The 27,627-nt window shown below is 36.3% G+C and overlaps 1 protein-coding gene across 2 annotated transcripts; it reads right to left on the bottom strand.

Moving 5' to 3' along the window:
• Window positions 1-485: 485 nt before the first annotated feature.
• GCSAML (germinal center associated signaling and motility like) lies at window positions 486-27,546 on the bottom strand. Of its 2 annotated transcripts, XM_019813897.3 has the most exons (5): window positions 27,359-27,546; window positions 19,613-19,672; window positions 13,629-13,678; window positions 1,636-1,664; window positions 486-763 (listed from the first exon to the last, which is right to left on the bottom strand). In XM_019813897.3, the coding sequence occupies exons 1-5, from the start codon at window positions 27,385-27,387 to the stop codon at window positions 521-523; spliced, it is 411 nt and encodes a 136-aa protein (XP_019669456.1). In that variant the 5' UTR covers window positions 27,388-27,546; the 3' UTR covers window positions 486-520. The 2 variants fall into 2 exon arrangements, with proteins under 2 accessions (XP_019669456.1, XP_019669458.1); XM_019813899.2 differs by lacking the exon at window positions 19,613-19,672.
• Between the last annotated feature and the right edge of the window lie 81 nt (window positions 27,547-27,627).

Genomic DNA, 27,627 nt, shown 5'->3' on the forward strand with positions numbered 1-27,627 from the left:
CCTCTCTCTCTGCCCCTCCCCCGTTCATGCTCTGTCTCTCTCTGTCCCAAAAATAAACGTTGAAAAAAAAAATACTTTAAAAAAAAAAAACCTATGGATTTTTGAACTGTGACCTCAAGTTAACAAGCAAAAACTTCCAATATGTGAAAACAGTCAAAATTTAAGTAAAAATCAGGTTAACAAATGGTCTGGTCATTGATCTTATATTTTAAAAGTTTATTGAGTAGATTATACCTCAAAAATGAAATAGATTATGAGTGGAAATTTTGTCATTTGAAATTTGTAGAGCAGTGTTGGAATTGGATGTTAGGTCATATATTGATGGATGTTCAATGCCCTAGGAAGATTCCACCATTTCCATGTCCTCAAACCTTACAAAGAAATGTAGAATACTCTATAACCTTATGTCAATTTATATGGCTTAACCCAAACCACAAAGATGTCATGTTTCAGAGATGCAGAAACACTCCTTTGGAGGCTACTGGTTTGTATCATCTTTTTTAATGGAAGCATGAGATTTCTAGTGGGGAAGCACAAGTTCATAATCATGGTCAGCGGTACAGGAAGAAGGCCTAGTAGCACAAGTCATCCTGAGAAGGGCATATTCTGTTTCGGGCCCATTTCTAAATGGCTTCACTGTCTTTGTGGTGGAGTCAATATTCTCATAACCATCATCGTTGGAGCTCAGGGAGGGCCTCCGATAGGAACTGTGACTAATGACAGTGTAGCACACTTCCTCAGAACCACTGCCATTCTCATGTTCCTGCCAAGCACAGAAAAATAAAAATAATAATAAATAAAGGATCCAGGATCATCTATCAAATTTGAGCTCAACATCTGCCCTTTGTTTCTTCTTGTCTGATGGTGATCTTACATTAGGTACCCAAACTACTACTCATTATACTTTCATTTCACTTCAAATATTAAAAGGGAAAAGAAGGATACTATTATCCTTCTGAATATTTTTTTAAAAAAGTAATGATATACATTAAGTCACAGATATTCAGACATAATATATGCAATAATTATATGTCAATAAGTAGTTAGTCAAACTACATAAAAAATAAAGTGTCATAAGATAAAATACAATTAAAATTTTGACCTTAAATATATTTTTGTTGCATAGACCATGAAAAAAAATGGAAAACATTAAAATACTGCATTATAATTAAATCAATAAAATGCTTGTGATATAGTATTAAAAGGAATAAACATTCTTTATGTGTCTATTAACCACCATGTGGTCCACCATGTTTGTAAATATAAATGCTAATTCCTGGGTTTAAACATTAGAAGGCAATATGGAAAGCTGAAAAGAATTAATGTTTTTGGTGGTCAAATTATAAGTGTAAATTGACTTAATTTTGTTTTTGCTACAGTAGTTTTGAAAATTAAAATGATAAGCTTCAGTAGAATTAGGACAACAATAAGGACAACAACAAACTTGCCAATCATTTAAATCAGTTAAAATATATATTTTTTTAATTTTACAATTTTTGCATTAAAATATAAGGAAAATTATTTAAAACATAAAGTGCTTTACAAGTTCATTCAGAAATTATCAGAAGGACCTATAGCTACCCTTAAAGTCATCTGTATTTTGACATTTATCACACAAGTTAATATTTTCATTACCTGATTAGAGGCAGATAAAACTTCTTTGCCTAAAGGATAAAAACAAAAATTGACATTTTTGGACTATCACAAGTTAGGGGGAAAAGGTTTTCAATACAGTGATCTAACTGCAAAGAAGCCCATCATCTAAGCATGTGACACTATCTCATGTTGTTATGGAGGTTCTCAGACCTGAATGACAAGATCAAGAAAGAATATATGTTCAGGAAGCATTAATACTATGTTTCTGTGTAAGTGACCTGCACCATATTTGCTGAATAAATGTGGATTTTGGAATTGGGTAATAAAATTTTCTCCACAAACATGCCATAAAGTATGGAAAGTTCAAAGAAAAAAAAAACAATTATATATGAAATTTAGGATATAAATTTGATTAAAGTATGATAGGGAAATCATATGTATTTTTTTAAATTTTTTAAAGTTTACTAACTTTTGAGAAAGGGAGAGACAGAGTGCAAGCGGCGTAGGAGCAAAGAGAGAGCAGGAGACAAAGAATCTGAAGCAGACTCCAGGCTCTTGAGCTGTCAGCACAGGGTCTGATGTAGGGCTTGAACTTGCAAACTGCGAGATCATTACCTGAGCCAAAGTCGGATGCTTAACCAACTGAGCCACCCAGACACCCCATATAATTTTTAAAGATAAGCAATCATAGAGATAGATACTCAAATAACAAGATTAACTATTTCAAATTAAATACAAATATATTCAGGCTAATTATATCTGTCAATGCTGAAGTAGTTTGTATTTTTGTTGTTAAGATTAGATTCACAAGTACCATTTTTTAGATACTTACATATTCACTTGTTCATGTCAATTTTTAAGAGTTTATTTTGGTTTTTCATTTCCTTGCCTCAGGAGACATATCTAGAAAGAACTTGCTACAGACAATGCCAGAGAGGTTACAAAACTAAAAAGGTAACCTACAAAATGATAGAAGATATTTACAAATGACATATTTGATAAAGGTTTAGTATCTAAAACATATTAAGAACTTATAAAACTCAATACCCAAAAAACATAATCCAATTACAAAATGGGCAGAAGACTTAAATAGACATTTTTCCAAAGAAGACATCCAGATGACCAACAGACACATGAAAATATGCTTAACATCATTCATTATCAGGTTAATACAAATTAAAGCCATGTTGATACCACCTCACACCTGTCAGAATGGCTAAAATTAACAACACACAAAACAACAGGTGTTGGTGAGGATGTGGAAAAAGGGGAACCTTCTTGCACTGTTGGTGGGGATGCAAACTGGTGCAGCAACTGTAGAAAACAGTACGGAGGTTCTCTAAAAAGTTATAGTGTTTGTTTTAAAGTATAAATTGTCCAATATAAGTATTGCTACTCTGGATTTCTTTTGGCATACATTTGCATGATAAATGTTTCTCTAGCCCTTCACTTTCAGTCTTTTGGAAGAGCAATTTAAGATCACTCAATGGCTGTTCCTACCCATTCAGCAGCCTGAACAGTGGGAGCTGCAGACTAGTTTTCAGTGGCAAGCTGAGTACTCCAGTCTTCAGTAGGGCACTGCTGAATAGGCTCAGAGGGCACCTGCATGCCTTCAGGGCAGTCTGCGACTTCAGGATGAGTGAACTCAGGAGGTGAAAAAGTACATTCACCTGGAAATTGCTCCTTGATCACAGTCTTTTCAGCAGAGGTGTGCTCTTTCTTTTCAGGATCTCTGTAGAAGTAGAGATCAGGTATGATATTCCTAAGTGTTCACAGGCTATGATATCATTCATTCAAACAACTTCCTGGGCAAGCATCCACCAGATCAGACCCATTTAGTGAGCTCCCTATTGTTGCACAAGATGGCAATGTCCACATAGTGCAGAGGAGAGTCTGTGTTACACAGAGCGATGGTAGGCAGGTTAACATAAGATGCCTCTGTGAGACCTGCTTGTCAGCCCTAGGATCAGTAGCCATCAGAGGTCTTGGTTCCCAGAAGACCTCCTGGATCTAGTTAGTGAAGTTTCCAAAAATGAAATGGCCAGCAATAAGTGTGGCTCCAGTAGCATCAACACACTGCAGCCCAGCTCGCTGGCCAGTACTCCTGGATGGGATAACACTGACATCAGCCAGGTTTTCAATGGCAACACAGGCACAAGCTGCCAGCAGAAGCTTCTCTCAGGTTCTCTTCAGATCTATGACGTAGATGCCATAATTTTTCTTTTGTAGATATATTGTTCCATTTGGAAGTGAAGGTTGGTGCCACCCATATGGGTTCCTGCCACAAGGAATTTGAGGACATCCTCCTCATTCATTTGCAGGACATCAAGTCTCTGGATTTTTCCCTTTCAGTTATGACTAGAATGCAGTATCATATGAATCCCTCCCTGGGTAGCATGGAAAAGGATGGGTCTTTATTTTTTCAATCCATTCCGATACTTTATGTGTTTTGAGTGAAGTATTTAGTCCATTTACATTCAAAATAATTATTGATAGATATGTATTTATTGCCCTTTTATTACTTATTTTGTGGTTGTTTCTGGAGATTTTCTCTGATCCTTGCTTGTCTTTCCATGCTTTCCTGATTTTCTTTAATGGTATATTTGGATTCTTTCTCTTTATTGTTTGCCTGTTTACTACTGGTTCTTACTATATGGTTACTGTTACATTTGTATACAAACTCTTCTTCAAATTGAAATCTATATTAAGTTGATAGTCATTCAAGTTTCAACCCATTTTTCCCCTTCCCTCCCTTGTTTTATGTTATCATATTTTATAACCTTTTTTTCTAGTGTGAGTTCCTTGACCAAATTTTATAGATATATTCATTTTTACTACTTTTCTGTTTCATGTGTTTACACCATCACTTGAGATCTCTCCTTTGCACTTAAAGAGTCCTCTTTAGACTCAGGGGGACAAAATTTCAGAGGCAGCTGGGAAGATGGCAGCGTAGGAGGGCGCTGGGCCCACTGCGTGTCCTGCTGATCACTTAGATTCCACTTACACCTGCCTAAATAACCCAGAAAAACAACAGAAGGCTAGCAGAATGGAGTCCACAGAGCCAAGTGCAGATGAGAGGCCCAAAGAAGAGGGGCCCCTCCTGAAGCGGATCTCTGAAGGAAAAGCAAGCTGAGCCTGCCCCTCCTGGCTCTGTGCACTTTGCCGATCCACCCCAGCTAATACGCCAAATCCCCAGCACCACAAGCCTGGCAGTGTGCAAGTAGCCCAGATGGGCCACACCACCCCACAGTGAATCCCGCCCCTAGGAGAGGGGAAGAGAAGGCACACACCAGTCTGACTGTGGCCCCAGCGGTGGGCTGGGGCAGACATCAACCTGACTGTGGCCCCGCCCACCAACTCAAGTTATTCAAGACAGAACGGGGGAAATGCCCTTCAGTTCCACAACACACCAGGGACTATCCAAAATGACGAAATGGAAGAATTCCCCTCAAAACAAACGTCCAGGAAAAAACAACAGGTAACGAACTGATCAAAAACGATTTAAACAATATAACAGAAAGTGAATTTAGAATAATAGTCATAAAATTAATCGCTGGGCTTGAAAACAGTATAAAGGACAGCAGGGAATCTATTGCTACAGAGATCCAGGGACTAAGGAACAGACAGGAGGAGCTAAAAAATGCTATCAATGAGCTGCAAAATAAAATGGAGACAACCAAGGCTCGGATTGAAGAGGCAGAGGAGAGAATAGGTGAACGACAAGATAAAATTATGGAAAAAGAAGAAGCTGAGAAAAAGATAGATTAAAAAATCCAGGAGTATGAGGGGAAAAGTAGAAAACTAAGTGATGCACTAAAGAGAAATAATCTACGAATAATTGGTAATCCAGAGGAGGAAGAGAGAGGGAAAGGTGCTGAAGGTGTACTTGAAGAAATCATAGCTGAGAACTTCCCTGATCTGGGAAAGGAAAAAGGCATTGAAATCCAAGAGGCACAGAGAACTCCCTTCAGATGTAACTTGAATCGATCTTCTGCATGACATATCATAGTGAAACTGGCAAAATACAAGGATAAAGAAAGAATTCTGCAAGTAGCTAGAGATGAACGTGCTGTAACATATAAAGGGAGACCTATAAGACTCGTGACCGATCTCTCTACTGAAACTTGGCAGGCCAGAAAGGAATGGCAGGAGATCTTCAATGTGATGAAGAGAAAAAATATGCAGCCCAGAATCCTTTATCCAGCAAGTCTGTCATTTAGAATAGAAGGAGAGATAAAGGTCTTCCCACACAAACAAAAACTGAAGGAATTTGTCACCACTAAACCAGCCCTACAAGAGATCCTAAGGGGGATCCTGTGAGACAAAGTACCAGAGACATGACTACAAGCATGAAACCTATGGACATGACAATGACTCTAAACCCATATCTTTCTATAATAACACTGAATGTAAATGGACTAAATGCGCCAACCAAAAGACATAGGGTATCAGAATGGATAAAAAAACAAGACCCATCTATTTGCTGTCTACAAGAGACTCATTTTAGATCTGAGGACACCTTTAGATTGAGAGTGAGGGGATGGAGAACTATTTGTCATGCTACTGGAAGTCAAAAGAAAGCTGGAGTAGCCATACTTATATCAGACAAACTAGACTTTAAATTAAAGGCTGTAGCAAGAGATGAAGAAGGGCATTATATAATAATCACAGGGTCTATCCATCAGGAAGAGCTAACAATTATAAATGTCTATGCATCGAATACAGGAGCCCCCAAATATATAAAACATTACTCACAAACATAACCAACCTTACTGATAAGAATGTGGTAATTTCAGGGGACTTGAACACTCCACTTACAGAAATGAATAGATCATCTAGACACATGGTCAATAAAGAAACAAGGGCCCTGAATGATACATTGGATCAGATGGACTTGACAGATATATTTAGAACTCTGCATCCCAAAGCAACAGAATATACTTTCTTCTCGAGTGCACATGGAACATTCTCCAAGATAGATCATATACTGGGTCACAAAACAGCCCTTCATAAGTTTACAAGAATTGAAATTATACCATGCATACTTTCAGACCACAATGCTATGAAGCTTGAAATCAACCACAAGAAAAAGTCTGGAAAACCTCCAAAAGCATGGACGTTAAAGAACACCCTACTAACGAATGAATGGGTCAACCAGGCAATTAGAGAAGAAATTTAAAAATATATGGAAACAAACAAAAATGAAAACAACAATCCAAACGCTTTGGGATGCAGCGAAGGCAGTCCTGAGAGGAAAATACATTGCAATCCAGGCCTATCTCAAGAAACAAGAAAATCCCAAATACAAAATCTAACAGCACACCTAAAGGAAATAGAAGCAGAACAGCAAAGACAGCCTAAACCCAGCAGAAGAAGAGAAACAAGAAAGATCAGAGCAGAAATAATATAGAATCTAAATAAACTGTAGAGCAGATCAACGAAACCAAGAGTTATTTTTTTTGAAAAAATAAACAAAATTGATAAACCTCTAGCCAGGCTTCTCAAAAAGAAAATGGAGATGACCCAAATAGATAAAATGATGAATGAAAATAGAATTATTACAACCAATTCCTCAGAGATACAAGCAATTATCAGGGAATACTATGAAAAATTATATGGCAACAAACTGGACAACCTGGAAGAAATGGACAAATTCCTAAGCACCCACACGCTTCCAAAACTCAATCAGGAGGAAATAGAAAGCTTGAACAGACCCATAACCAGAGAAGAAATTGAATCAGTCATCAAAAATATACAGTCATCAACAAATAAGAGTCCAGGGCCAGATGGCTTCCCAGGGGAGTTCTATCAGATATTTAAAGCAGATAATACCTATCCTTCTCAAGCTATTCCAAAAAATAGAAAGGAAAGGAAAACTTCCAGACTCATTCTATGAAGCCAGTATTACTTTGATTCCTAAACCAGACAGAGACCCAGTAAAAAAAGAGAACTACAGGCCAATATCCCTGATGAAGATGGATGCAAAAATTCTCAATAAGATACTAGCAAATCGAATTCAACAGCATATACAAAGAATTATTCACCATGATCAAGTGGGATTCATTCCTGGGATGCAGGGCTTGTTCAACATTTGCAAACCAATCAATGTGACACATCACATTAATAAAAGAAAAGATAAGAACCATATGATCCTGTCAATCGATGCAGAAAAAGCCTTTGACAAAATTCAGCACCCTTTCCTAATAAAAACCCTCAAGAAAGTCGGGATAGAAGGAACATACTTAAAGATCATCAAAGCCATTTATGAAAAGCCCACAGCTAACATCATCCTCAATGGGGAGAAACTGAGAGCTTTTTCCCTGAGATCAGGAACACAACAGGGATGCCCACTTTCACCGCTGTTGTTTAACATAGTGTTGGAAGTTCTAGCATCAGCAATCAGACAACAAAAGGAAATCAAAGGCATAAAACTTGGCAAAGATGAAGTTAAGCTTTCACTTTTTGGAGATGACATGATATTACACATGGAAAATCCGATAGATTCCACCAAAAGTCTGCTAGAACTGATACATGAATTCAGCAAAGTTGCAGGATACAAAATCAATGTACAGAAATCAGTTGCATTCTTATACACTAATAATGAAGCAACAGAAAGACAAAGAAACTGATCCCATTCACAATTGCACCAAGAAGCATAAAATACCTAAAAATAAACCTAACCAAAGATGTAAAAGATCTGTATGCTGAAAACTATTGAAAACTTATGAAGGAAATTGAAGAAGATATAAAGAAATGGAAAAACATTCCATGCTCAGGGATTGGAAGAATAAATGTTGTCAAAATGTCAATACTACCCAAAGCTATCTACACATTCAATGCAATCCCAATCAAAATTTCACAAGCATTCTTCTCAAAACTAGAACAAGCAATCCTAAAATTCCTATGGAACCACAAAAGGCCCCGAATAGCCAAAGTAATTTTGAAGAAGAAGACCAAAGCAGGAGGCATCACAATCCCAGACTTTAGCCTCTACTACAAAGCTGTCATCATCAAGACAGCATGGTATTGGCACAAAAACAGACACATAGGCCAATGGAATAGAATAGAAACCCCAGAACTAGACCCACAAACATATGGCCAACTCATCTTTGACAAAGCAGGAAAGAACATCCAATGGAAAAAAGACAGTCTCTTTAACAAATGGTGCTGGGAGAACTGGACAGCAACATGCAGAAGATTGAAAGTAGACCACTTTCTCACACCATTCACAAAAATAAACTCAAAATGGATGAAGGACCTGAATGTGACACAGGAAACCATCAAAACCCTAGAAGAGAAAGCAGGAAAAAACCTCTGACCTCAGCCATAGCAATTTCTTACTTGACACATCCCCAAAGGCAAGGGAATTAAAAGCAAAAATGAACTACTGGGACCTTATGAAGATAAAAAGCTTCTGCACAGCAAAGGAAACAACCAAGAAAACTAAAAGGCAACCAATGGAATGGGAAAAGATATTTGCAAATGACATATCGGACAAAGGGCTAGTATCCAAAATCTATAAAGAGCTCACCAAACTCCACACCCGAAAAACAAATAACCCAGTGAAGAAATGGGCAGAAAACATGAATAGACATTTCTCTAAAGAAGACATCCGGATGGCCAACAGGCACATGAAAAGATGCTCAACGTCACTCCTCATCAGGGAAATACAAATCAAAACCACACTCAGATGTCACCTCACGCCAGTCAGAGTGGCCAAAATGAGCAAATCAGGAGACTATAGATGCTGGAGAGGATGTGGAGAAACGGGAACCCTCTTGCACTGTTGGTGGGAATGCAAATTGGTGCAGCCACTCTGGAAAACAGTGTGGAGGTTCCTCAGAAAATTAAAAGTAGACCTACCCTATGACCCAGCAGTAGCACTGCTAGGAATTTACCCAAAGGATACAAGAGTACTGATTCATAGGGGCACTTGTACCCCAATGTTTATAGCAGCACTCTCAACAATAGCCAAATTATGGAAAGAGCCTAAATGTCCATCAACTGATGAATGGATAAAGAAATTGTGGTTTATATACACAATGGAGTACTATGTGGCAATGAGAAAGAATGAAATATAGCCCTTTGTAGCAACGTGGATGGAACTGGAGAGTGTAATGTTAAGTGAAATAAGCCATACAGAGAAAGACAGATCACTCTTATGTGGATTCTGAAAAACTTAACAGAAACCCATGGGAGAGGGAAAGGGAAAAAAAAAAGGAGGTTAGATTGGGAGAGATTCAAAGCAGAAGAGACTCTTAAAACTCTGAGAACAAACTAAGGATTGATAGGAGGTGGGAGGGAGGGGAGGGTGGGTGATGGGTATTGAGGAGGGCACCTTTTGGGATGAGCACTGGGTGTTGTATGGAATCCAATTTGGCAACAAATTCCATACATTGGAAAAAAAAATAAAGTAGATATATTGCCTACCTTTCTCAAGCTGTTCCAAAACATAGAAAGGGAAGGAAAACTTCCAGACTTATTCTATGAAGCTAGCATTACTTTGATTCCCAAACCAGAGACCCAGCCAAAAAAGGGAACTACAGGCCAATATCCCTGATGAATATGGATACAAAAATTCTCAATAAGATACTAGCAAATTGAATTCAACAGCATATAGAAAGAATTATTCACCATGATCAAGTGGGATTCATTCCTGGGATGCAGGGCTGGTTCAACATTCACAAATTAACCAATGTGATACATCATATTAATAAAAGAAAAGAAAATAACCATATGATCCATTCAATCAATGCAGAAAAATCATTTGACAAAATTCAGCATCCTTTCTTAATAAAACTCCTCAAAAATGTCGGGATAGAGGGAACATACTTAAACATCATAAAAGCCATTTATGAAAACCCCACAGCTAATATCCTCAATTAGGAAAAACTGACAGCTTTACCCCTGAGATCAGGAACACGACAAGGGTGCCCACTCTCACCACTGTTGTTTAACATAGTGTTGGAAGTTCTAGCATCAGCAATCAGACCACAAAAGGAAATCAAAGGCATCAAAATTGGTAAAGATGAAGTTAAGCTTTCACTTTTTGCAGATGACATGATACTATACATGGAAAAACTGAAAGACTGCACCAAAAGTCTTCTAGAACTGGTACATGAATTCAGCAAAGTCTCAGGATATAAAATTAATGTACAGAAATCAGTTGCATTCTTATACACTAATAATGAAGCAAAAAAAAAGAAATAAAGAAACTGATCCCATTCACAATTGCACAAGAATCATAAAATACCTAGGAATAAACCCAACCAAAGATGTAAAAGATATGTATGCTGAGAATTGTAGAAAGCTTATGAAATTGAGGAAATTCAAAGAAATGGAAAAACTTTCCGTGCTCATGAATTGGAAGAATAAATACTGTTAAATGTCAATACTACCCAAAGAAATCTACACATTCAATAAAATCCCAATCAAAATTGCACCAGCATTCTTCTCAAAGCTAGAACAAGCAATCTTAAAATTTGTATGGAACCACAAAAGACCGCGAATAACCAAAGTAACTTTGAAGAAGACCAAAACGGGAGGCATCACAATCCCAGAGTATAGCATCTCTTACCAAGCTGTAATCATCAAGACAGCATGGTATTGGCACAAAAACAGACACATAGGCCAATGGAGTAGAATAGAAGCCCCAGAATTAGACCCACCAAAGGATGGCCAACTAATCTTTGACAAAGCAGGAAAGAATATCCAATGGAAAAAGTCTCTTTAACAAATGGTGCTGGGAGAACTGGACAGCAACATGCAGAAGAATGAAACTAGACCACTTTCTTACACCATTCACAAAAGTAAACTCAAATGGATGAAGGTCCTGAATGTGAGACAGGAAACCATCAAAACCCTAGAGGAGAAAGCAGGAAAAAAACTTCTCTGACCTCAGCTGCAGCAGTTTCTTACTTGACACATCTCCAAAGATAAGGGAATTAAAAGCAAAAATGAACAATTGGGACCTCTTGCAGATAGCAAGCTTCTGCATTGCAAAGGAAACAATCAACAAAACTCAAAGGCAGCGAACGGAATGGCAAAAGATATTTGCAAATGACATATCAGACAAAGGGCTAGTATCCAAATCTATAAAGAACTCACCAAAGTCTACACCCAAAAAACAATAATCCAGTGAATAAATGGGCAGAAAACATAAATAGACTCTTCTCTAAAGAAGACATCCAGTGGTGCCTGGGTAGCTCAGTTGGTTGGGCGTCCAACTTCGGCTCAGGTCATGATCTCGTGGTTTGTGAGTTTGAGCCCTCGCGTCAGGTCTGTGCTGACAACTCAGAACCAGGAGCCTGCTTTGGATTCAGTGTCTCCCTCTCTCTCTTCCCCTCCCCACTCATACTCTGTCTCTCTCTCTCCTTCAAAAATAAACATTAAAAAAATTTAAAAAAGGGGCGCCTGGGTGGCGCAGTCGGTTGAGCGTCCGACTTCAGCCAGGTCACGATCTCGCGGTCCGTGAGTTCGAGCCCCGCGTCAGGCTCTGGGCTGGTGGCTCAGAGCCTGGAGCCTGTTTCCGATTCTGTGTCTCCCTCTCTCTCTGCCCCTCCCCCGTTCATGCTCTGTCTCTCTCTGTCCCAAAAATAAATAAACGTTGAAAAAAAATTAAAAAAAAATTTAAAAAAGACATCCAATGGCCAACAGGCACATGAAAAGATGTTCAACGTCACTCCTCATCAGGGAAATAAAAATCAGAACCACACTGAGATATCACCTCATGCCAGTCAGAGTGGCTAAAATGAACAAATCAGGAGACTATAGATGCTGGAGAGGATGTGGAGAAATGGGAATCCTCTTGCACTGTTGGTGGGAATGCAAACTGGTTCAGCCACTCTGGAAAACAGTGTGGAGGTTCCACAAAAAATTAAAAATAGATGTACTCTATGACCCAGCAATAGCACTGCTAGGAATTTACCCAAGGGATACAGAAGTGCTGATGCAGAGGGGCTCTTGTACCCCAATGTTTATAGCAGCTCTTTCAACAGTAGCCAAATTATGGAAAGAGCCTAAATGTCCATCAACTGATGAATGGATAAAGCAATTGTGGTTTATATACGCAATGGAATATTACGTGGCAATGAGAATGAAAGATATATGGCCTTTTGTAGCAACATGGATGGAACTGGAGAGTGTTATGCTAAGTGAAATAAGTCATACAGAGAAAGACAGATACCATATGTTTTCACTCTTATGTGGATCCTGAGAAACTTAACAGAAGACCATTGGGGAAGGGTAGTGGAAAAAAAAATTTACAGACAGGGAAGGAGGCAAACAATAAGAGACTCTTAAAAACTGAGAATAAACTGAAGGTTGTGGGGGGGGGGCGGTGGGAGGGAGGGGTAAGTGGGTGATGGACATTGAAGAGGGCACCTGTTGGGATGAGCACTGGGTTTTGTATGGAAGCCAATTTGACAATAAGTTTCATATTTTTTTTTTAAAAAAAGTATACTTGTCATGAGGAGCACTGGGTAATGTATAGAATTGTTGAATCACTATATTGTACACCTGAAACTAATATACCACTGTATGTTAAATATACTAGAATTTTCAAAAAACCTAATAAATAAATAAAAATGTACAATTCACAAGAAAACAAAAGAAATTCAGGCTACCCAAGAAAAACTTAAATATTTCTAATAGGGCATATAGCTAAGAATCTGTTTTTTTTTTTTTTCCTGTATGTTACATGTCATTTGGTCAACAGTCTTTGGATTATTAGATTTTTAACAAGGTAAATAAATTATATCTCTAATAAAAAAATGACTACAAAAGTGTAAAAAAAAGTAAAAATCTAAGGAAAACAATATAAATAAAACAAAATAAATCATAAATAACTCATTACTGTCATACAAAAAGTAATAAGATCAGTTTTGTTAGACAAAATAATTAATAATAATAATAATAATAGTGACACCAAGCAGTGCTTCCTTCAATCCTGTCTAACATAGTATCAGAACCACTTTAGGTGTTTAAACTTACAACTTCCCTTGTATGAAAAATATCATGAAGCAATGACTTACTTTTCTTATCTTGAACTGGATTTTCTCTCTCAAATGTAGCCATTTCCTGCCTACAAAGGAAAGAGATAATAACATGATACACTCCAGTTATCTGAAGCTGAAAACACACTTGAAGGAAATGTTTCACTACTCTTAACATAAAGTTATTGGTAGATTTAGAATTCAAGTGTTAATTGAAATTAAATCCTGCTTACTTTGTTTTGGAAAAACCATGAAATAGAGCTGATAACACTGTGAGAGTTGATGGTTATGTTGATGAAGGGGGTTCTTTACACAAAGTATACATAAATCACATTTGCTTTAAGTATTTTAAAATTTTGCCAATTATAACCCAATGAAGCAGGAAAGAAAAACCCAAAGTCTAGCAAAAGAGTAAGAAGCAGAGAATAAAACTCCATATTTTATGAAACTTAAAGAATTACTAGACTATCATACTAGGTATAATATCATATGTATGTGGAACATATGTGCAATTTAGTGAAATTTGGAACAACTTGAGGGAGAATATTGAAAGCCAATTTATTTCTCTGTTGTTCTTGATGAGGGAGGTAAATAAGGTAAGAAAAAAAAAAAAGAAGAAAACAAAGGAAGGTAAACAAGAAGGTCCAAAAAATTCAGAACACAAATTTACAATGACCTAAATTAATAAGTGCAGACTGGTGATGAGAGAAATAGAGATTATCTCTACAGTGACACGATTCCACACCAGAACAGGGAGTGACTGGCTAAAAGGAGATTGAGTACCAACACATGGTCTACTATTTCTCTGTCTCCCAGTCTCATAAACTTGAGGGAAAATCTAGACAAAGAATTTTGTAATGACCTGCCCACCTCGAAGAGGGCAATATACACAGAACAGAGATGTGCCCACTGCAGAGGAAGAATTTTTGGTGAGGAGGCAGTCCGAGACAACATACCAAAAGCAAAGCCTGAATCTTAGCTTATTTCTCCTTTGTATCTTCCCTAAAGAAATACACAAAGGTAAACACACACCATGTTATCTCACCTACTTCCATTCAAAACACTAAGCACAAAGTTGCAAACATGAATTAGATAAAATAATAATAATAATAATAAAAAGAAAGCAGAAAATATATTAAAGGCAGATAGATGTAATATGTTAATTATTATTAAAAATAATAAATGGATAAAGTAAGTGGCTATCATAAAGCAGGAAAACAATTGAAAGAAACGATAAAATATTTAGAGAGATTAAAACAGCACTAAAAGCATCAATATGTAAAATCAATTATTTCTAAAACAAGCCAGCAGCATATGCTTGAAATAAACATTAACTTGTAGAAAATGAGAATGTAGTATGGTTAGAGAAAGGAAAATAAAACATAAAGAGATGATGTCAGACATACAGAATAGTTAATCTTGGAGATGAGAACCACATAAATGAAACAAAACCATTCAAAGATACAATAAGATACCTGAAATAAAGACTTCAGCCTGAAAATTGATTTTATGGAGAACTAACACAAATCACATGGAACATTGAGATATGCAATAGATTCTGCACTTCAAGAATAATGATAAATTCTAAAACATCCATGAGGAAAACATTGTGAAACTACTTCATCAGTGAGGTGCGTTTAAGGTAGCCCAAACTTCCATCTGAAGGCAAGCCCACAAAATGGTGAGGAAAATAGGATTACAAGAATCCTATGACTCTCCAATAAATGAAAATGGGTATTGTCAAATATATTAGTATTGAGGGGATATAAAACCTATGAATTCTTTAGGAAAAAAGAACAAATCAGAAGATGACTGTAAAACCACATTTCAATTTTATAAAATGCAAAGTCATGTTATAAAGAAGTTGTTGAATGATGAATCTAACCTGTGCAGCCAGCTCTGTGGTTGAAGGTCTGGCCATAATTCATCTAATTTGAGTTTTGTCCTTATAAGAAGAGGCAATTTCGACACAGATAGTCATAGAGCAAAGATGATATGAAGACACAGGGAAAAGATAGGGATATAAGCCAAAGTGAGAGGCCTGAGAAGAGACTCACTCCCTAGCACTTTGATCTTGGATATGAGGCATCAAGAATTGTGACAAAATATATTTCTGTTGAATTTCCCAGTTTATGGAACTTCATCATGGTAGCCCAAGCAAAACGAATGCAGCCTAATATGTAGAAATTAGTTCAGACAATATTAAGTGTTAATACATACTCACTCTTATCCTCTTTGTTTCCTGCAGGGGAGTTGCCTGTTATTCCCCAACCTACCTTGACCTTTCCACCACATCGGTCTACACACATATTACAAGATAAAGACAATAAACTGCTCTCATTTCAGAACAAAGATGGACAGGAAATGACATAGATAAAGACAAAACCACAAATACCTACAATTGTGATGAACTATTACTTACCAAAATAGAATCAATATGAAGGAAAGAAAAAAAAATGAACATGAACGGAAACAAAGTAGTAGTAGATTAATTTCTCTCAGACAGCAAGAAAAAAATCAAGAAAAATAAGAACAGAGAATATCTGAAATACATAATTAATCAAGTTTCCTGGGGCACCTGGGTGGCTCAGTTGGTTAAGCGCTACCTTCAGCTTAGGTCAAGATCTCATAGTCTGTGAGTTCAAGCCCCGCATCGGGTTCTGTGCTGACAGCTCAGAGCCTGGAGCCTTCTTCAGGTTCTGTGTCCCTTTCTCTCTCTGTCCCTCTCCTGCTTGCTCTCTCTCTCTCTCTCTCTCTCTCAAATGAATAAACATTTAAAAAAATTTAAACATCAAGTTTTCCTAATAGATAAATTTCAAAAAGTATGACCCTTAAAAAAACCCATCATTGTAATTTTCAAAGTCTATGGGGCATAATAAACAAAATGCTAACTAATACTTATCAAATGCTGGTTCCACTCAGGCATTGTACTAACGTATGAATGTTAATTTTTAAAATGTTACCTTTACAATCTAAAGTTACAGTATTTTTAATTTTAAAATTATTTTCCACATGAAGAAACCACAATTTAAAGAATATAAGTAACTTGTTTCAATGTTGAGGCACAATAGATGGTAAAGAATTTTGATAAAATCCACAAGCAGAAATAACATTATAATGCAATAAAATCAGACCTTATTATCAAAAATAGAAAACAAATTTGGAATTAAAAACAACACATATTCAAGAAAACATAAAAAGCAAAGTAACAAAATGTTGGAAAATAATATTTCCTTTAGCAACACATGGGATACATACAGATAAAATATTATTTAGAGAAAAATTTATATTCCTGCATGTCCAATTTTTAAATAAGAAAAAAAATAGAAAACACAAAATTTAAGTTTTGAATTCTAAGCAATTAGAAGAGCAACAGTGAAAAAATAAGGAAAGCAAAAATAAAAACCTCATAATGATAAAAGCAATGATACTGTGACATCTTGAGAAAAAAAGCAAAACAGAAATCAGATCAGTGGTTGCCAGGGGTTGCTGGTGAGGGGAAAAGTGATAAAAATATTCCATATCTTAATTGAGATGACATGAATATATGTTTTCCTAAACTTATCACACAATTTACCTAACAGTGTGAACTTTATGGTACTATAGCTCTATAAAACTATATTTTAAAAAATTAAGTGACTTGAAAGAGCTCATACTATCCTTAAACATATGTTTAAAATAATGAATTAAATGATAATATTCTAGTGAAAATAAGATAACCAAAACTGACTCAGGAAGATGCACAGAACATAACATCATTCAAAGAACATCATCCTATCAAACTAGCCAAAAATGAAACTGAATTTAATTCTAGCCCACTTAAGTCTTATATTATATATATGATTACAATTGACTTGGGTAGTCAAAACAATTGAAATCTTCCTCACCAAGCTGACTGGTTAAAATTCTGAATCCTATTCATAAAATTTGCAGTCACTCTGGAAAATGGTTTGGAGGTTCCTCTAAAAGTTCAAAATAGAACTACACTGATGATCCAGCAATCACACTACTAGGTATTTACCCAAAGGATACAAAAACACAAATTCAAATGGATATATGCACCCTGATGTTTATAGCAGCATTATCTACAATAGCCAAGATATGGAAGCCCAAATATCCATGGAATATTACTCAGGCATAAAAAAAGAATGAGATCTTTTCATCTGCAATGACATGGATGGAGCTAGAGAGTATTATGCTAAGTGAAATAAGTTGATCAGACAAATGCCACATGATCTCACTCATATGTGGAATTTAAGAAACAAAATAGATGAGTAAAGGGTAAAGAAAGAGAGAAAGAAAGGCAAACCAAGAAGCAGACTATTAACTATAGACAGCAAACTGATGGCTACCAGAGGGGAGGTGGGTGGGGGGATGAATGAAATAGATGAAGGGGATTAAGTCCCCCCTTAGCATGATAAGCACTGAGTAATCTATAGAATATTGAATCAATATATTGTATGCCTGAAACTAATATAACACTCTATGTTAACTAACTGGAATTAAAATAAAACTTTAAAAAAATCATTTGGATGGGAACACCGTAGAACATTTCATTTTTCTTCATTTAGTTATTGTCTGTTTATAATAAAAACTTGCATGTATTTGAAAATGTCAACACTTCAATTCTTTTAAAAGGGAAAATTAGAAAAGAACAGTAGCATAGATCTCATTTCAGAGATGATAAAGCAAAAGCCGAGTTTAAATGACTTTGCGTTGTACAGAATGTATTTGTGGCAGCCTGAGAAAAGGATCTTGGTTCAATAACATCATCTCTTCAGCCACACACTATAAAGGGGGGTTCATCACAATGGCGGCATAGCCACCCTACTGTCTCTACCTTTTCCTCTGTTAAAAGAAAGCGTAAATTAAATACTTAGGGAATGGCTAATTACTCCAAACATCATTTCATATCACCAACAAATATGGGCCTTCCCCTCAATCCCTCATTGTTTCACACTTAGAGAAAAAGAAACCATCTCATAGATAAAAACCCAGATGATGAGATGCAATGATTAGGAAAGAGGTTGAATACAAAGATATGAAAATCCCATGGTCAGCAAAGAAGGGAGGGTGTTTCTTTCTATATAAGCTGGGGCAAGTTATCAGTGTGAGAAAGCTGTTGTTTTTCCACTCTTTTTTTTTTTTTTTTTTACTTTGAGTATCTTGTAAAGGTTGGGCAACAGAGAGACAATGGCAAGTCAAGCAGTGGTCAGAGATCCAAAGAGCACATGGACTATAAAAAGCTAAACTAACAAATATAAGATTACCAGTTGATAGAAAGGTTTAATGCAGTACAGGAAATCCATGGGGTGTGGATGCAATGTTCTCACATCATGTACTTAAGGACATTTTTGGGAGAACAGTGTGAGAGTCAAAATTTCCAGGAAGAGATACTTTCAGGCATAAGGACAAAATAAAAACCATGAGTGCTAAAAGAGCAGTACTAGTGCACAGTAGGGCATTGACTTCAGGCTGAGCTTGGTGGCTTAAAGAACATTAAATGACAGCAGAATTCCTGGAAGATAATGGATGAGGATGGGGAGTGGGGAATGAGAGTAGAGAGGCATTCAGGGGTCAATCCTTATAAGATTGTAGTCCCTGGTGAAGAATTTGTATTTTATTCTGAATACAGTGGAGAACAATTGAAGGGTCTCGAGGAAAAAGCATGATGAGACTTATATTTCCCAAAAATTATTCTAAGTGTGAAGAATAAGTTGGAAGTGTGTCCATTGTAAATAGCCAACCTGAAATAACCATCCTTTATTTCAGTTCTGTTTGTACATGTACTTTGTATAACCATGAAGAAATGAAACATATGTGCACCAATAGCCCATTATTTTTAGGGTCTCCAAATAAACTTCTGCCAAGTCTTAGAGGCAAAGACCAAAGAATTCTATCATTCTGTCCAGCTCTAAGAGGTCTCAAATAAGATGTTAACTTTTGTGAGACAGAGATTCTCAGTCTCTTGCGAGACAGAGATAAATCTCAGAGAAAAATACTCTGATATGCTGTGTTCTTACCATTTTCTTTCCACATGTTGGTTTACTTTCTTGTGCTTCTTTTGATTGTTTCTCAGGCAACTAGATGGAAACACATAGAAAAGAAAAGATTCTTATCTCCCTTCAAATGTCTTCACCCCCTTTTCTTGCTTTCCTTACTGTTAAAACAAAGTCTGCCTTTTCTTTTTGACAAACTTCTTTGTCCTTTAGAAAGGGCAGTCACAGATATAGAATGCAGTTCAGAAATTAACCACAAGAGGCCAAGCCTACAATAGGATGAAATGGCTACAGTCTGATCTGTCAGAAGGTGGTGGGAGGGGCCAAGAATAGAGAAAGATCCTAACCACAGAAAGGCTTGACTTCTCTAGGATGACCAGAGGAGACCAGCATCTCAGGTGCATCCATCCCTGTGGAATACTAGCACTATCAACCTTGGTCATGTGATCCAGAGCAAGATTCTTCAAGCCTTGCTGTTTGGCCATACATATACATACAGAACATTATGATCCTCACCCACCTTCAGAGAAGTTGGTTGTGCATATTACTCTTGATGTTTTCCCACCAACTATCATCATCCTTATAAGAATCAAGCAAACACTCAGTGATGAAATTGAGGTGAGAGAAATCAGTGGCTTTCTTGCTTATACAATAGTGAGATACAGACCCAAGCTTGTGATTCAGTGAATCAAATTTTCTTCTACACCAGTTGTCCAAATCGTATTTCTTTGAATGTTTTCTTTTCCTATATTATCACATCCCAAACATGTGTCTGTTCTCCTGCTTCTATATAGAAGATTGTATGCAAAATATCCCAGACTATGATAGCAAGATCCCCACTCTTGCTTGCCATCAATATTTACAGAAGATATTTCCTCAATGTTCATGCTTAAAAGCTCAATATCATCATCATATATGGGCATATTTGACCAGTAAGCAAATAATAGAATACATATGTATTTGTTAAATACAAAGTAAATCAGATTTTTGGAAGAAGAGTCCTTTGTGGAGATAAGTTCTGACATACAGATTTCTGGATAATATTCACTAACGGTTAAATTTGGATGTAATGATTACCAAATAGCATAGACTGCAAATCAGACAACATTTAATTTTAGTGTCCTATGTGCTCTCTTCTTTTTCCCTAGAGCCTGGTTTTCTCATAATTCCACTTTTCTAAACTGGCCAATGAAGAATCTTATAAAACAATTCTCCTTGAGATTATTAATAGTTCACTGACTTATCCTTCTAAGACATGTTTGCATTTTAAAGTTAAAAAAAAACATAAAATCCTTAACATTAGCAGGAACCTAATTGAAATTCCATGTCATTATTACTGAACAGAAATGAACACTAAATTCTGCTGTACACTAAGTATTTCTTTAATCAAGCAAAATTTAGATAATGTCAGGCCATAAACATTTGTTGACTTAATTAAGGAATCATTAAAACTAATAATTAAAACAATAGACATTAAATTAACCTTAAAATGTATCTTGGTCAAAGTGTTGAGATCAAACGTAATTTTTCCATACTTTCTGTGTTTTTTGACAATTATTTTTTTTTACTTCCCAAATATTTGGCATAAGTTTCAGACATTATAACTTCATAAAGGAAATCTAAATACCAAAAAATCAACAATTTTCACTTGATTTCTTTTTTTTAATTTTTTTAACGTTTATTTATTTTTGAGACAGAGAGAGACAGAGCATGAACAGGGGAGGGACAGAGAGAGAGGGAGACACAGAATCCGAAGCAAGATCCAGGCTCTGAGCCATCAGCCCAGAGCCCGATGCAGGGCTTGAACTCACAGACTGCGAGATCGTGACCTGAGTTGAAGTCGGATGCTTAACCGACTGAGCCACCCAGGTGCCCTTTCACCTGATTTCTTTATGAAGTCAATCGAAAATCAAAAATTAAATATCTAAAAATGTACATATGTCGGGCACTGTATTGTAATAATTAATCCTTATTTTAAAGAAGGAAACAATAAAGAAAATTTCCTGAAATACTCTTAAAATGATTTGAAAGCCATAGAAGACAATTTTCAAGATATAAATAAAGGGAAATGTGAAGAAAATGAGCTGTTAAAATACATTCATAAGAAGAAACAAATGATTGAAAATGACAACATAAGCAGATATCTCAAGAAGTTGGAAAAAAGAAAGAAGAAAGAAGGAAAGTTATGGAAAGAAATGAGGTAGAAAACTAAATATTAGAAAAGGATAAAATTGGCAGGATGAGCAAAAATCTGGCAAAGTCGATTAAATAAAAAGAAAAGGGGAATTAAACAAACATGAAAACACATTTCAGAGAGTTGCCTGAGTGGCTCAGTCAGTTAAGTATCCGACTCGCTTTCAGTTCAGGTCATGATCACAGGGTCGTGAGATTGGGCCCCACATTCTGTGCTGACAACATGGAACCTGCTTGGGATTCTCTCTCTTCCCCTCTCTCTCTGCCCCTCCTCTGCTTGCTCTCTCGCACTTTAAATAAATAAATAAATAAATAAATAAATAAATAAATAAATCAGAATAAGTGCTACAGAGATAAAAACAAATAGTATGAACTATTACATAATAAACATGATGACTTAAAATAGATATCTCAGAAAAACAAAGTGCAAGGGACACCTGGGTGGCTCAGTTGGTTGAGCGTCCAACTCTTGATTTTGGCTCAGGTCATGATCTCAGAACTTGTGAGTTCAAGCCCTGAGTCAGGCTCTGCTCTGACAGCACAGAGTCTGCTTGGGATGCTCTGTCTCCCTCTCTGTCTGCCCCTCCCTGGTTCATCGTCTCTCTCTCTCTCTCTCTCTCTCTCTCTCTCTCTTTCTCAAAAATAAACATTTTTTTAAAGTCTTTAAGAATTTCACAAGATTATCTCATTATTTTCTATAATTACTGTATGATGTGGTTGTTATTATTACCCTCATATACTATGATCATGAAATAAATAAACAGGCAAATAAATGTGGGTTGCACGGTTGGACATATTGATTAATTGGTAATGGGAGATATTTTATTCCAGTAAGTAAAATAAGGTAATTTCTGTCTAGAGCACCCCTTTCACTGGTGAATTTTTTTATTTATCCAGAATATTTTTTTTTACATTACAAAACAATTTTGTCAATTATATCTTAGTAAAGTTAGGGAAAAAATATGTACCTCCTAAGGAAAGTCTACAAACTGCCTATGGAGTATCCCTCTCCGCCAACTTCAACCTTAGATTTGATCAAGCTAGATATAAGCATCAGTTTATAATTACAACTTATAAGAGACATATTTGAAACAACAGCATACAAATGTAACCAATAAAATCCAGATCATTTCTTCAACAGATAAATTCCAAGAGGGATAAACAACAGTGGAAAAAATCCTAACAGTTCAAAGGAACTTTAGACAGCTATTACTTAACTGGAATATATGGGTAGTATTTGGATTTTTTTAAGTTTTTATTTTAATTTCAGTTACCTAATATACAGTATTATATTAATTTCAAATTTTCAATATACTAATTCAATGCTTCCATATATTACCTGGTGCTCATCAAAACAAGTGTACTCCTTAATCCCCAACAATGATGTAATCCATCCCCACACCCGCCTCCCCTCTGGTAGCCATTAGTTTTTCTCTCTATAATTAAGAGGTCATTTCTTGATTTGTCTCTCTCTTATTTTTTTCCATTGGCTCATTTGTTTTGTTTCTTAAATTCCATATATGAGTGAAATCATATAGTATTTGTCTTTCTCTGACTTATTTTGCTTAACATAATACTCTCTAGCTCCATCCATGTCATTGTAAATGGCAAGATTTCATTCTCTTTTGTGGCTAAATAATATTCCATTGTATATACATACCACATCTTTATCCATTCATCAATCCATGGATACTGGGGTTGCCTCTATATCTTGGCTATTGTAAACAATGCTGCTATAAACAAAGGGGTGTATGCATCCCTTTGAATTAGTGTTCCTGTATTATTTGAGTAAATTATTGGTGAACTTTGTAAAGCACATTAGCATCATTGCTTGGAGGTCATACAATTAGATAAAAAGGGAATAGATAGTTCCCAATAAATTTCACCTTGGAAATCCCTTCTTGCTTTTCCTATAGTACTGGATACATTCCTTGGTTTCTTTGATTCCATATCCCCATATTCAAAGTAGGGGTATGAATATTGCCAGATCCTAGATTTAGTAGTGAAGATAAAATGAAACAATTCATATAAGCTAGAAAGAACATGGTAGGTGATTAATCAGTGATAGCTGTTTTTTAACTACTTGTTTTCAGGTTCTTGTGCTATATAGTGTATATTTTGTCTCAGTGAATCACTCACAGGAATTATGTGGTTCACAAGGAACATCATTCAATGAATATTCATCCTCTGACTCCTGGAAGTAATCACTGACTGCAGATTATTTTATCTATGCAGTCACAAACTCTCTAAGAGCCAAATATCTGCATGCGTGTTTTCTTCCCCAAGTTTAGAACTTCTTTAGAATTATTTTCCCTTTAGTTTCAAATTTAGTTGCATTATGACCAGACAACTGGTGTGGAGTTAAGTGCCCATGTTTCAAACGGTGTTATTATCAGAGTGCCTGCATGGCTCAGTCAATTAAGTGTCCAACTCTTGATTTTGGTTCAGGTCATGATCTCATGTTTTGTGACACTGAGCCCCACACTGGGCTCTGTTCTGACAGCATGGAGCCTGCTTGGAATACTCTCTCCCTTTTTCTCTGCTCCCCACTGCTCTTTATCTCCCTCCCCCACTCTTTCTCTCAAAATAAACATTAAAAAATAAAATTTAAAAATCAATGCAAAAAGGGACACGACTAAAAATGGAAAACTCCTTTTAATCTCAGTATTCTGAAGCAGATCATCGTTCTGGAATGAGAATTATACACGCTTCTTCATAACAGCCAAAAGAAAAAATATATATATAGAAAGCCTACTTTCCATAGAACATAAGCACAAGTTTCAGGGGTTTTTCAGGTTTTAAAGGCACTGTCATTGTAATCAGAGGATCCATAATCTAAAAGACTTGTGTGTATAATCATGACACTAGGTAGAATGTGGTTAGCGTCATAAATGCACATAAACCATTTACAAGTCACAAAAAAGTGAAAGGATAACTTCTGGCAGAGATAAGAAAGATGTAGCATTTGGCCAGGGCATTGCAGAATGAATATTTTGATAAGAAAAGGTGGTTGAAAATGTACTTTTGACTAAGAGTTCTGATAGCCAGTGCACACAAGCTTAAAATTAAAAGAGTAACCAGTGGTCAGATTGATAAGGATATAAGGTCCATAAAATATATTTATGGTAGAAAGGGCAGAAAAGTATATTTAACAAAATTAATTATACTTTCTTTAAATCCTTGCTTTGCGCTAAGCTCTAGAGAGACACAGAGACAAGGCAACAATTACCCTTGAGAGATTCCCTAGTAAATAGAAAAAAGTTGATTAGAGTTTGGTTGCTAAGTCAAGTGATGGAGGCAATGCCCAAAGTGATAAGAGAACAAGAAGGAGGGACTTAGTAAAACAGAATATATAAGACCTCAAATTGCAAAACAAGTGGTATATAATTTACATGTTAGGTAGTGGGAAATGGATGTGCCCGCTGAAACACAGGAGTAAGGTGATTAGAGTTTTGCCATGGGCAGATTAACGCAGTTGTGTCAAAGAACACAACCAAGTGGCCAAAAGTTACATTAAATAGTGCTCAACATTACTAATCACTAGGGAAACACATATCAAAACCACTTACTCAAAACCAATATTTCTCCCTCAAAATAAATAAACTTAAAAAAAAAGTGGGCAGAGGATCTAAATAGACATTGTTCCAAATAAGACATACAGATGGCCAATAGGTCCATGAAAATATGTTCCATGCCACTAATTAGTGGGGGAATGCAAATCAAAACCACAATGAGATATCACCTCACACCTGTTAGAATAGCTACCATCAAGAAGAAGAAATCAAGTGTTGGCAAGGATATAGAGAAAATGGAACCCTTTTACACTGTTGGTAGAAATGTAAGTTGACCTAGCTACTATGGAAAGCAATTTTTGAATTAAAAATTGAACTACCATATAATTCAACAATCCCACTTCTGTATATACAGCCAAAGGAAATGAAAACAGGGTATCAAAGAGATATCTGCACTGCAATGTTTATTGCAAAATGACTTACACTACTCAGGATGTGGAAACAACCTAAGTGACTATCAATAGACAAGTATATAGAGAAGATGTGACAGATGATGGATGGATGGATGGATGGATGGATGGATGGATGGATAGATAGATAATATATGTTATGTATTATATAATATAAGGCATGACCTTGAGGGCATTATGCTAAGTGAAATAAGCCAGACAGAGAGAGACAAATATCCCGTATCTGTGCAATTTTAAAAAGCTAAATTAGTACAAACCAAGAGTAGAATGGTGGTTACCAGGGCCTGGGGTGGGGAATTAGGGAGATATTATTTAAGGGCCCAAACTTGCAATGAATACATAAATATGTCCTGGAGATGTAACTCACAGTATAGTGATTATAATCAATAAGATTATATTGTAAATTTCAAACTTGCTAAGGGACTAGATCTTAATTGTTCCAATCACAAAAAAAAAAGAAATGATAATTTATATGTTGTGATAGAGGTGTTTGTTAACACTATGGCAGTAACACAGTACAACATATATATGTATCAAAGTAGCAAGTGGTGCACTTTAAATGTGTACAATGTTACATGTAAATTATATCTTAATTTTATTTTTACTTTTTAAAATTTTTTTAATGTTTCTTTATTTCTGAGACAGAGAGAGACAGAGCATGAGTGGAGGAAGGGCAGAGAGAGAGGGGGAGACACAGAATCGGAAGCAGGCTCCAGGCTCTGAGCTGTCAGCACAGAGCCCGACGCGGGGCTTGAACTCACAAACCGTGAGATCATGACCTGAGCCGAAGTTGGTTGCTCAACCGACTGAGCCACCCAGGCGTCCCTATATCTTAATTTTAAAGATCTACTCGTGCTATATAACACAAGATAATAAGATTGTGTGGAAGGAGTTAGGGTAAGTGGATGGGAGAGTGAGGTACTGAAAAACAATCCTCTAAGATTAAGCAGAGTGATGACTATTATCCATATGTATTCTACAACTTCAAAAGCACTCAAAGAAGATAAGGAAGGATAAAGTCACCACAAAAAGGCACTACTTAGATCAAAAGGATTGGTGTACATTATTTTGTATCCATGACTTTCAAGAACCTGACTGTTTATTCTCATACAGAGAGACCCCATGAAGTTGAAGAGTGGGAAGATAAATCCCATACCCAGATGAGAATAGAAAGGTGAAGAAAGATTCAAGTGACTACAGACCAAGGTTCCTGAATAAAATGCAAAATGCACAGTTAAATTTGAATTTCAGATAAAGAACAAATAATTTGTTTAGTATAAGTATGACCAAGCAATAATGCTCCAAATATTACATAAGGCATATATACACTAAAAAAAATGTTTATCTGAATTCAAACTTGAATTGGCATCCTGTGTTTTTATTTTCTAAATATGGTAACCTTACAACCTTTCCAAAGTAAGGCAAAAGAAGGAGTGAGTAAATTGAGGCAGCGAGAGGTCACTGTGAGTTCTTAAAGAATGCTGTCTTCAGGTACACACCTCTTAAAGCAAACTGTCTCATCATTCAAAATGTATACACCCAGTCTCCTTTTCCCTCTTCTTCCAAGAAACAGCCTTGCCCAGAGCCAGACTTACTTGAGTTCTCTCAGTAGAGAATTCCCCATTTTCTCACTGTGACCCTGTTTTTCAGCTCCTGAGTTTCACTCCACTTTCGGCAAAAATGGGCACAGTTATGAGCAGGACGTTGCATCTGACCACTGGCTTGTGTGGTCACAACCATGAGCTGCTAAGGGCTTGGCATGGTAGAGAAGGCAGGAACTGCTCTGAAGGGGAGGGGGAAAGGAAGACATGCGTGTGTGCTTGTGTATAAAGAAAAATCAAGCTGAAACATCAGAGATTAAACC

This window comes from Felis catus, chromosome A1 (genome assembly GCF_018350175.1).
Source record: "Felis catus isolate Fca126 chromosome A1, F.catus_Fca126_mat1.0, whole genome shotgun sequence".
Taxonomy (NCBI): domain Eukaryota; kingdom Metazoa; phylum Chordata; class Mammalia; order Carnivora; family Felidae; genus Felis; species Felis catus.